Here is a 12,339-nt window from a genome sequence, read left to right on the forward strand (position 1 = left end):
GGCACTTTCTCAATAGTTCTCCAGAACGTCATGGGGTAAGCAGACCTCCTTCCCATCCATCTTTAATCAGTCTGTTTTGCACCTTTTTGCTGTAATCCCTAGCCAGAGGCCACCTGGTTTAAGATACATCAAAGATAATCGGTAAATATCTGAAGGACATGATTAATAAGTAAGGAGGTGATGGTAGATGGGCACTTGGATCTGTCTTACACTCCCATACATATATGGCTTTCTCTTTTTGCTATGTTTGAGATTTTTCATAAAATTTTCAGGAAAGCGGATGAGAAAAGCAAAATAAGACATGACCCCTATATCACTTTTTCAAGCACGTGGAGAGCTAAATCCGTTATCTGACAAGATACACAAGTCAGTTTCAAGTGGGTTACAGGCTAAGTAAAAAGCAGAATTTACACTGTGAAAACTATGGATAGGGAGTTACATTAATGACCTTAATATAGTGATATATAATGATATGTTGAACCACATTTGAAAGTCCCATAAAAGAAAACCTAGTGTTCTAGAATACAGTATGTTCCAAATCTCTAGATACAAATTTTTAAATAAGTGGCAATGGTTTGATAGTTGATGTTTTGGAGGCTTCAGTGGTCTGGTTTCATCCAAACTAATTGTGAAACCAATACTGCCAGGTTTGTTTATTTCATCCTAAACTCCACCCTTTGCCCTAGCCTGTAATTTAAACAGAGGACACTTCCCCCAAGAGGACTGTAAAATTAAGGAAATTGAACAACATTAGAAAATAATGCCTTTTAGATTTAAAAGATTACCTTTTAATTTACAAAGAGAAGGGTGAATGCAATTTTAAGCAGCCATGAGTAAATGCCCTCAGTGTTCAGCGGTGCACAGGGCGGCAGCTCTGCCCCTACTGTTGAGGGTTTTGCCACACCCGCTTGGCTTGAGAGGTGCTGTCCTCACTGACAACCATCAGGCCGAGATGGAAGAGTCGAGTCTGTTTGTGTCCCCCCACACTTAACATGTGATGGTTAGGTACCACCTGAGCTTGGTGAAGCCTCGGGTAAACACAGGACCTCCCAGAATCAGGTTGGCATCAGTCTTGCAGCGGGGTGCCCCTGGACCTAGGTCAGAACCAGGTAGTACCCATCTGGATTCTGCACTGAAAGCAGTAAAAGTAGGGGGTAAGGCAGGCACCTTTGGCCTGAGGCAGGCCCCCCACCCCCCACTGCTCTGCAGCTCCTGGGCTACACAGCCTGTGATGCACCACCACACTGAGCGTTCTCCTAACCACACTTCAAAGCCACCTCTTTAGGAGGCCTCGCTGGCATGGTGGGAGAAATGGGTGTTAGGGGACATGTGTCCAAACACCCAGAACCATCTTACTTGTCCCCCTAGTAAGCACCCTTAAATAGAAATTGGGGCCCTTTTCCCACATGAGAATATGCTTTTACTTGGTCACCTTTTTCATGAGCAAGAAATAACAGTCTTGGCTTTAGGAATCTTCACTTTGACACAAAGCTGGCATTCTGCAGATGTTTGCCACTTGGTTTGGGATACCCACCTACACTGTACACACCCCTTCAAGGAACCTTTTGATCTCCTTTAGAAAGGAGACAATATAAGCATCTCCTGTCCTTATTTATGAGGGCCTGCCAGACACTCCCCTTCTGAAACCCCTACCTTTTTTTACCACAATCATGAAGTATGACTCATCCTTAAGATTCTGAACCACCTGCAAGAAGGAAGATCAAGGAGACAGTTCTGTTTTTAGAGCCAAGCAAACTAGCAGCAAAGAGGGGACTGACCTGAGGCAGAAGAATAATTGGGGACTTGGAGGGTGCTACCCATTTACCTGGTCACTGAGGAGGATGAGGATGCCTCCAGGTCCCTGGTGAAAGAGGCGGTGAATCTGATTGACTGGGAGGGCCAAGAGCTCTGCCAGTTTTCCCATCAGCTCCCCAGCACTGAGCTCATCCAGAGAGATTTCTTGATAAAGGCCTGGGAGTGGAGGCATCACAGAGGTAGAGTTCAATGGGGTGCAACGGGACAGCCTCATGGGCAGGGTCAACGTGGGGAGAGGAGGAAAGAAAGTAAAAGCTTTCTAATTCTACTTAGTTTTAACCTCATTCCTCACCTGTGGGCAAGGAAGCTTCAGATTGAGGGGAGCCCCCAGTTTAAAAAGGAGATGGGATTCTGATGATGGAAATTCAAATACAAATGCCACATACCAATAAAATTATTGCAAGCAGATGGAGTTAGGGAGCAGAATGTGGTGGAAGGAGAGAGGACTAATCTAGTCATGTAAGACACAACACCGTGGCGGGCATTTGGAGTCCAGGAATTGAGGCGTACCACCCTCTCCCCAGGCCAGAAGAGGCTTCTTGCAACCACACCTGAATTTCTTATCTGAGGAGAGGGTTCAAAACCTCACCTGAGTCAGGGTTCTCTTGCCCAGAGGCCTCCTGAGTCACATATAAAGTCAGCCGGTGCCGGATGGGCCTAGGCCAGGAGAACAGTTCATATGTGGACCCTTCCTTACCTGAGCTAGCAGCTCTAGCGTGAGCCCCACCTGGAAGATACTCTCCTCCTGGGTCTCTAGAAAAGGTCATCAAGCCTTTCTCAGGCAGTTGGTGAATGTTGAACACTGGGAGAAGAGATGAGAAGAACGCCTCTGTGTCCCCACAAGGTGAGCAAAGCTGATGGGATGGTTGCAGGAAGAAGAGGTGAGAGTGGCCTAACTTTCTACCCCAGCTCTACCAGGCGTTCTCTGTGGTCTCAGGTAGGTCTCTGCCCCTGGACCTGGTCTCTCCCTCTAGGAAACGGGACTGGGATAGTGGTCTTTAAGGTGCCTGCTGCTTGAACACTGACACATGACTCCTGGCTGAATTGGTGCCCCAGCAGCAGGAAGGGGACTGTGGTCAACTGAGCCCAGCACCTGACTCTAAGCGTATTGAAAAGGCGTATCCCATCCGCAGCCCCGCACATCTGGATGAGGTCCTGCCGGGTCAGCTTCAGCAGATTGGTGCCTGCAGAGTTGGACAGGGCCAGACTGAGAAAAGGGGCCTGGTAACCAGGGTGGCAAGGGACAGAGTCCAACATCAGTCTACAGATAGCCCTAGTGTGTCATCCGGACATGGAAGTCAGACTTGGGTGCGAATCCCAGCTGTGCCACTTGCAAGCTGTGTGACCTGGGGCAAGTTACCTAACCTCTCTGTGTCCTAAAGGGGCAGGGTATAAATTATAAGGAACAGTACACAAGAAGTGAGCCTAGCAAAAATGGTGCCCAACAACTAAATAGAAGTTAGGTGAAGGGCACAGAGCAAGCCAGGACAGAGACCGGCTTCCCTCCTGAGAACCCGGCCTTCAGTCCCCTGTAAGTCTGGTCCCTGCCAGTCCCCAGCCTCACCTGCAAAGTTGGCCAGAATCCGGCAGTAGCTGGAGAACCGGTGCCGGCACAACCACTGCTGGGTCTCTAGGATGGAGGCTCCAGGGTTCAAATCCTGATGCATAACGAGGGCGTTCCAGAAGACATCATGGGCTGAGAGCAAGTGGGAAGGGAACCAGCCCATACTCTGGGGGGACTTCAGTCTGAGAGGGGTGCTTTGTCCATGGGAAATGTATAGTTCTAGCAGGCATGGCTGCGTCTGTCCACCAGGGGGCAGGGCCACCCTACCCTATACCTGAGAGCACTCTAGCTGCTGAAAAGGCTTTGGGGACCGAGGTTGGGGGGAAGGAAAGACTCACCTCAGCTGCACTGCTGCCCCAGGTGTGTAAAGCAAACAGGGGTGAGGAGCCCAGCCTGGGAGGGGGTGGGAGGGACAGTCAAGGTCAACACAATCAGGCCTGCCACGCTGAGCTGTGCCAGCCCAGGTATTCCCCAAAAGGCACAGGCCTTGTCCCCAAGGCAGCCAGCTCTTAGCCCACCCTCCCCCGTGCCGGAGTGAGGCGGCAACGGGCCTGCAGGACAGGGCTCACCTCTCCGAAGACAGGCGCCCACAGGAGTATGGAGCCCTCAGAGCTCGAGGACTTAGAGCTGCGTGGGAGCCTGCGCTGGGCTCCGGCCACGTTGAGCACTGCGGGCAAACAGCACAGGTCCAGCCAGCCGGCCTGGACCCGGAGGGCAGTGGTGCTCACCTCCCGCTGCCATCCTGGGCTGGGCATGTCCCTGCCCTAGAAGAGTCCCTGCCAAGCAGGCCAAGTCACACAGACAAGGCAGCGAGCACAGGGCCTGGTGTGGCTGGGGGGCTTCCTGGAAGAGCCAGCATGGAGCAGCAGCAGCAAGGGGTGCTCTGGGCAGAGGGCGGCAGTGAGGCCGCGCGGCTTGGCGGGCCCCAGGAGAGGGCCCCGGAGGCCCTGCTCCTGAGCAGAGTCAGAGGCTAACAACCAGCCCTGAGTCCCTGCAGGAAACTGGGGACTGATGATTCTGGGGGTCGCAGCCCTGCGGCCTCTGTACAATGAGCAGCTTTTCTCTGAGCCTCGCTCCTGCCCGCTACCGCGAACTCACCTCCGTGAAGACGGTGCTGTCACAGGCAATCTGATACTTGTCTCTCTCGTGCAGGGGCTGTTTCTCAATCTTCTCCCGGTCTGTCTTCAGCTTCCGGTCAGCTCCCTTGGGCTACAGGGTGACAAGGAAACCTCAGAGGTCCCTCTTCTCCTTCCCACTTCTTACTGAAGGGGCTCTAAGAAAGATGGAGCTCCATCCCTTTGTGTACAGAGAAAGAGTCCCAGAGATGGGGTACCTCAGGCTTAGGGTCCCCAGCAAAGCAGGGCCAGACTCTACACAAGCAAGGCAGGGCGAGGGCCCTGGGAGGGAGGGAAGGGGCTGTCTGCACCTTGAACACCTTGATGAGGCAGCCAGCCGAGTGCAGGTGTTCGGGAGGAAGCTCCTTGTCACTGGGCTTGAACGTGTCCATCTGAAGGCGGAAAGGGACACCTTTCTCTCCACCTTTTTTCCGAGGAGTGAACTCAGTGCTGATGCAGTGAACCTGAGGTGAAGAAAAGTGAAGGCTGGGTGACTGCAAGGCCTACCCACATTCAAGGGATTCCACCTAACCCCTGTTACCTGCCCACCTCTTTTCCACAGCAACTTCCATCTCCAGCCAGTATGTACTCATTTTGTGGTTTTTTTTTTTTTTAAGATTTATTTATTTTTTTACAAAGATTTATTTACTTATGCATACAAAAACTGGGGCACAAGCCAAAGATGTGGGGATTGAGAGGATTCACCAGAGACAGAGCAGGGAGCAGAACGGGCAGATGGACTGAAATACAGTGCTCAAGGGCGCGACAGGAGAAACAGGAGAGGCCGGTCACCCCATGTGATCACCTCCCTGGCTGCTCAGACTCATGCTGCCAGTAGCTTCATAATGCTGCGCTTGAACCTGTCGTACCACCAGGGAGGACCCCCAGTATGTACCATTAATATGTCACTTTGTTAGGTCCCTTCCCTCGTTCGCAACCCTTCAGTGGCTCCCCATGTTTAGAAGAAGAGAAGCAAAGCCCCTGACCCTGGCCTTTAGCTCTGCAAAGCATCAGGTTGCATGTTCCCGACAGGCGGCTTCTGCCCACCAGCATAACTAGGACCCCCCACCACTACCAGCAGCAGAGTTCTCCCTGGGATCTCCTCCTGGACAGCGCCCTGTGCTCACGTCTGAACACACATGTGCTTCCAGGGTAGGCTTGTCAGTTAGAACACCGGACACCCAGTTAAGTTTGAATGTCAGGTAAACTAGAAATAAGGTTTTAGTATAAGAATTCCCCAAGTATTTTGGGAGGCAAACTTACACTAAAAAAGTTATCTATCTGAATTTTAAATTGAACTGCATGTTCTGTTTTTGCTAACTCTGACAGTCTACTCCAGAAGCCCTCCTATCCTGCATCTCACATGACCTCCAGCCTCTGTATTCTACCTAGCAGCGGGACCCTCCCCTGGGCAGGCAGGATCTCCCCCTCCGCTCTCACCCACTGCCTACTATGGGACTCCCCCAGTCACCCTCCTGTGAAGGGGTGACTTACAGGTAGGCAAGACCCCTCTAGAAAGTGGTGAAACTGAAACCAGGTCACATCTGTCGCTTGCTTAGACCACAGTGGGCAATCAAATAAAGGACATAAAGGTAACTTTTGATAATGTTTTATTATAAATGGAAGTGTACTCAATACAAAAACGTGAACACTGAAAAAAATGGAAGGAATAATACAGGCATCCACATGGCGCACCTCACAGAGACAGTCAACATTCAAGAATTGTATCTTCTGTTCTCTGGGTAAGGAAAAGGGAGTTGGAAGGAAGCAACTTGTGCATCACTATAATTTTCACATTGTACTTTAATCTGACACCCACTTTAATTTGTATAAAACCGAAATAGAAGTTTAAATACACTTGTGTATTCTGTCTTTTCTTCTCGGTCAACCATTTCTCCTGTCATTGAACATTTCTCAAAGACATGTAATGGCTACATAATTTCCATAGCAGTATAAGCCTGCACCAAAACTTGTTTAAAAGTGGGCCTCCATGGTGGTTTAGGGGTTAAGTCTCAGTACCGCTGAGCTGTGGCCAGCTGTTCTGCTCCCCACTCTGTCTCTGGTGGGTCCTCACCCATCCCACCCAACTCTGGCTTGCAGCCTAGTTCTGCTATGCATAAATAGGTAATCTTTTAGAAAAAATATTTTTTAAAGATTTTATTTATTTATGCTTACAGAACTGGGGTACAGGCCAGAGGTGTGGTAGGTGAAAGGAGGCACCAGAGACAAGGTAGGGAGCAGAACAGGCAGATGTACTGAAATACACTGCTGAGGGGAGCAGCGGGCTGGTCAGGAGAGGTCTGAGAGCTTCACAGTGGGTGCTTTAACCTGTTGCATCAGGAGAGCCCGAAAAAAATTATTTAAAAGTCAGTCCTACAATCGTGATGGGAAAAAAAAATGTACAAAATGATGTAAAAATAAACTTATGTTTAAAAAAAAAAAAAAGGCAGCCAAGGGGGGGGGGGAGTCAGTCCTTGTCAGATAGTATTTTGATTGGTTAAAATCTTTTAACAGAAAAAGGAATACTTCCATGGAAGTGCTGATAAATATATAACTGTGTGCTTACTGAACACAAAGCCCAAAGTCTTGGACAAATTTCTTGAAGTAGAACCATTGCAAAAAAGACTGTGAAAATTAATGTGATACATATTGCCCAAGTCCCACCATTCTACAGAGTGGGGGTGCCAATTTGCATTCTCCGGCTACAGGATGTCTGTTTCTCTACACCTTGCCAATAATATTTTTTAAGCCTTTGCCAGTTATATACATATATACATTTATCATTTGCATTTTATGAAGCTGAACTATTTACATTTATAGGCAATTGAATCCTTATATAAATGGTCTACGTATACCATTTGCTGATTTTCTATTGCACTTTCATCTATTTTTTCTAATTGAAATACAAGAACTTGTTCTATGTGTCAAGGATATGACACATATTATATCATATGTGGCAACTGTTTTTCCCATTTGACTTCTCCTTTTCATCTCTCTGCAGGGGCCCTCCCTGGTGGCGCAAGCACTGGGTTAAAGCACAGCACTACACAGCTAGCCACAGTTGCCTCAGCATGAGTTCGATCCCTGTCCCCAGAGGTGACCCACATGGCACAGCAGACCTCTCCTGTCTCCCCACTGCTCCTCTCAGCAGTGTATTTCAGTCATTCTTCCTCTTCTGCTCCCCACTCTGTTTCTGGTGAATCCCCTCACCACCCCTGCACCTCCAGCCTGTACCCCAGTTCTGTCTGCATAAAAAAACACACCTTAAAAATAGAAAATAATAAAAAAAATTTTCAGTGCAAACCAGTGGTTTTTATGAAGCTAAGCTCTACCCTGCATCTAATACTTTCTTCCCTTGCTTTACTGTCTAACTAGTTGAGGTTTGATAAACTGTTTATCCATATTTTTTCCTCAAGGTCTTTTCTGGAAATAATTTATTCTTGGGCCTCTTAGTGGAGTTAAGTCTCAGTGCCATCACCTCCACAGCCTGAGTCTGATCCCCAGCCCTGGAGCTGACCCACATGGCACAGTAGACCTCTCCTGTCTCCCACTCAGCAGTGTGTTTCATTGGATCTACCTGTTCTGCTCCCCACGCTGTCTCTGGAGAATCCTGTCTCCCCTCCCCCGACCTCCTGCATCTCGGGCTTACACCCTAGTTCTTGTATGCATAAGCAAAAATAAATCTTTAAAAAAGAAAGAAAGAAGTGATTCTTTGTCCCTCCCACCCAAACTCACTCTCCTTCCCACTTAGATGGTGCCACGGGCTCTGACCCTCTGCAGCCCCAGCGCCAGACTCGCCTGCAGGAAGAGGGAGGTCCTCTTCGAGGGGTCCCAGTGAAACTCCACCGCGTTTAGATGTGAGGGCAGCACTTGGGGGTCGAGCACCCCTACAGACAGCGGCACATCTGCAGGTACAAGAGCAAAGTTCCTCCGTCCTTGCCAGAGTGTCCCCAAGGGTCCCTGGTCCCGCCACACTCACCGATGTCCAGGATGCGGTCCCCAGGCCGGCTCCACCTCCACCCGTCCAGCTGCAGCTGCTCCATGCACTGCAGGCGCCGATCATGGAAGACCACGCGGGCCACGCTCTGCACCGGCACAGTACGGGCTCGGGAACCAGGTCCCACAGGTAGGCTTCGCCCCCCACCCGCGTGGCCCACCACCAGGGGGCGCAAGGACAGAGACGCACTAGTCAGGGCTCCAGATGCCCATCTGCCATTCCTAAACTGTGACCCTGGGGACTAACCTAGAAAGCCTGAAGCCAAGCTTTTCAACTGAAAAATGGGACAGTTATCCCCCCCATTTTTTGGTCATTCCAAGCTTTTCCTTTCTTTTCTTTGCAGCACTTACCAATCTGTAGGTCAGTTTCTTGTTTTGTTAGTCAAGATTTATCTATTTATGCATTATCTATTTATGCATTAATCCTCTCGCAGGGGGCGAGAGGATTCACCAGAGACAGCAGGGAGCAGACAGCCGGATCTACTGAAATACCCTGCTGAGGGGGGAGCAGCAGGTGAGACAGGAGAGGTCTGCTGTGCCCTGTGGGTCAGCTCCCTGGCCTGGGATCGAACTCCTGCTGCAGTGGCTGTAGGTAGCTGGATAGTGCTGAGACTTAACCCCTGGCACCACCAGGGAGGGCCCTTGTAAGTTAGTCTGTCACTGCATATAATCTGTACAGTTATGTGTTTGTCTCAGTAGCATGCAAGCCCCTGAGACAGGACTGCATCTGTCTCTTTGCAGCTGAATTCCTAGTTTGTAGAACAACTTCTAGAAAAGGATGGCAGCCAAATAAGCAATTTTTTGGAGACAAAGAATCATGTGTGTGAATGATGCTATGTAAATACCTTTCTAAATCCCAGCTCCGCTACTTACTGGCTCTGTGTCCATGAGAAAACACTGAACCTCTTTCTGCCCATTTCTTTTTCTCGTCTTTTTTTTTCCCTCTCTCTGTGCCTGTTTCATCGACAGTCCTGCCCACCCCTGAGCTCTTGTGAAGGTCAGGTTAAAGGAGGGACTTGAGAGGGTGTTACTCGACGATGACTTCACAGTGACGGCCTGGGCTTCCATGCAAAGGACAGTTAAACCCGCCCCTGCGGGTCTGGGAGGCCTGCACCTACCTTCAGCAGTTGGGGGCACTGGGAGGTGTCGCCCAGCTTGAGGTTGCAGAGCATCCGAACCTCATAGGACTGGCCTAGGCGGGATTAGAGGGTGTGAGCTCGCTGCCAGAGGCCCCCCCTTTCCCTGGCCCAGCGTACCCTGGTTCAGGTAGGTGAGGCTCTCCTCCTGCTGCCTCACTGCCGGGGAGGTGGCTGCACAGAGCACATACTGGAAGGAGGGGCAGGGCGGCTCCCGGCTGAGCACAGTGTGGGGCTCTTCCTGCTTCAGGTAGGGCGAGGGCAGGGACTCCCTGGTGGGGAAAGAAAAGCACTCTGGCTTCCGTCCATCCACCCCTCCCCTAAGGAGCTCTGACCCTAAGCAGATCCACCTCCAGGGAACCTGTCTCCAGAGCAGGTACCCCGTCTCCAGAGCAGGTACCCCAGCAGTATCTAGGGCCTCAGGGGCTCTCATTCAGTTCTCTGGCCTCCAGGCCTTAAGAGGAGACCACTCTTAAGGTGCAAGCTCCAGATACTACCTGTATTCACCAGCAACTACTCATTGCTGGGCTTGCCTGATACCCAATAAATGGCCCCCAAAATGTCCTGCATGAATTCCCAGGGCCCACCAAACCCCTGGCAGAGTTTGCCGCTTCCCCTCTCCCAAAGCCAAGAACAGTGCAGCCACCCCCTTTGGCTTGAAACGTGACCCTGCCTGGCCCACCCTAACTCAGATGAGGGCCTCCTTGGGAAGGCCAGGGGGAAGGGATGTGGCCCTTACCTGAGCAGGCTGCTTGGAGGCCCGGGGCATAGTTCTGCAGGACCCGGCCACAGGTGCTCTGGCTGGTTATGCCAAAACAGCATCTCTGACGGGGAGCAGAGCCCACGGCGTGGGTGGCAGAGCTTTGCACCCACTTGGGCTGGACGCATCGGGCCACCACTGGCCTCAGCCTTTATACACAGACTCCTACCCCAAGAAGGGTGGGGCAAGGCCCGGTGCCTCTTATTGGCTGAGCACCCAGGGCTCTGAACCTTGGGGTCTACTAGGCAAGCTGGGAGGGATGGTGTCAAGAAATGGTGTCCCCAGGGCTTCCCACCAATCATGAACTTGAAGGGTCAGGGATGGGCAGCTACTCACACACACGTGCTGGCATGGCAGGACACCTGTCCTTTCTCTGGGGGCTGCCTGGTTAGGACACTGCAGTTTACAGAACAGAGCTGAGCTTGCTGTGGAAACAACTGAGGGGGAGGCCCTGTGGGAGGAGTTCTGTGGGGGAGGCTCAAGAGAGGAGGTGCAGCAGTGGGGCTGGTGTCTCTGCTCTTCCTCTGCCTGGGCGAATGGGGCCGGCTCTGTGTATGGACAAATACAGTCTCGGGGGGAGGGCTTCCTCCTCATACTCAGCCCCTGTTGTCACTGTACACAGGACAGCCCCAGCTCCCTGCCCCCTACCCCCACTGTGTTTGCTGTAAACAGAATAGGACCTTGCAGAGAGCAGAGTTAGGGCCCTGAAGCCTTGGCCTTACCACATGTGACCCTGGCTACCCAGGCCTCCTGATTGGGGGGGGCCTGTGTAAAGGACACAAGGCAGAGCACCTGGCCTTTGGTCTTGTACCTGCTTTCTCCTCCGACAAGGTCAGAGTGAAAGTGAGGAGAAAAGGGAGGGACTGTGAGGGAACATTCCAGCCAGCAGAGGCCAAGTCCCCAGGACTGCAAGAACCCACCTGCTCCCCAAAGTTTGCTTTAAAACCAGGAGGCACCCAGGGAGCACTCTGAGATCTGGCAGAGCACGATCCCAGGAAGGACAGGGGAGGGGAAGAACAAGAGGGGGCCTAGGGGGCTCGGCCCTGGCTTGGAGGAGTAGGGTTTCAGAAAGAACACTGGGACCAAGGAAATGAGTAGGTGGGAAGTAAGAAAGGTCTCTCTGAGGATACCTCCAGGAGCTGGTCAGGACTTGCGTTCCCGAACCCAGGCCTCACCTGCTGGCCTTCCCCTTCCAAGCTGGGCCCTCCTGCTTCCTCTGGAGTGGACTCCTCCCCTGCTCACTGCTTTCCCAGCTTCCACTCACTTCAGAGTCTCTGGGCTTTTGCCCCCATGGAAATGTGTGTTGTCTGTTGCTAGTTTTCCTCACCTTTCTCTAAGGAAAGGACAAAAGCCAAGACTTGAAGCAGGCAGACCCTGGCCCCTGGCAGCCTGGCCGGCCAGTTCTTTCCCTGTGCCCTGGAGTCAGGCAAGGTGCAGGGATGCACAGCTCAACCTCAGGCCTGGAGAGGTGTTAGGTCAGGAAACTGCTGGTGCGGCCCTCTAACTCGCAGAGGAGACCTGAGGAAAGGGCAAGGCACGCAGCCACTTCTCACTTTTCGGAACCTTCTTTCCTTGTCTATAAAAGAAAAGGCCTCCTCCTCCCCTTCAGTGAGGCAGTGAGGACTAAAGGGAATTTGTGAAGTAGCATCTCATTCCAGCTTTTAATGCCCATGAGCGTCACCACAGGCACTATGCTCCCTCCTGGTCCTGGAGCTAAAGACATGACCATTCAGAAATGTCCTCACATGCAGGTCATTCCAGGGACAGTTTGTTGCTGCTGTTGTTTTAAAGATTTATTTATTTATACATACAGAACCGGGGTACAGACCAGAGGTGCAGGGTGGTGAAAGGACAGAGTGGGGAGCAGAACAGTCAGATGGATGAAGTACACAACTGAGGGGAGCAACAAAGAGATATGAGAGGTCTGTGGCGCCATGTGGGTCAGCTCCCCGG

At 51.5% G+C, this 12,339-nt stretch overlaps 1 protein-coding gene across 1 annotated transcript; it reads right to left on the minus strand.

Moving 5' to 3' along the window:
• Window positions 1-1,094: 1,094 nt before the first annotated feature.
• LOC101626492 (transcription factor CP2-like protein 1) lies at window positions 1,095-10,448 on the minus strand. Its single transcript, XM_004684981.1, has 15 exons — window positions 10,366-10,448; window positions 9,747-9,898; window positions 9,609-9,682; window positions 8,474-8,579; window positions 8,293-8,399; window positions 4,806-4,958; window positions 4,478-4,588; window positions 3,949-4,046; window positions 3,718-3,772; window positions 3,380-3,473; window positions 2,909-2,999; window positions 2,405-2,472; window positions 1,826-1,971; window positions 1,654-1,705; window positions 1,095-1,132 (listed from the first exon to the last, which is right to left on the minus strand). Exons 1-15 carry the CDS (start codon window positions 10,446-10,448, stop codon window positions 1,095-1,097), a joined length of 1,428 nt encoding a protein of 475 aa, XP_004685038.1.
• Window positions 10,449-12,339: the final 1,891 nt, after the last annotated feature.

This window comes from Condylura cristata, unplaced genomic scaffold, assembly GCF_000260355.1.
Source record: "Condylura cristata isolate star-nosed mole 26May11 unplaced genomic scaffold, ConCri1.0 scaffold00017, whole genome shotgun sequence".
In the NCBI taxonomy this organism is placed as follows: domain Eukaryota; kingdom Metazoa; phylum Chordata; class Mammalia; order Eulipotyphla; family Talpidae; genus Condylura; species Condylura cristata.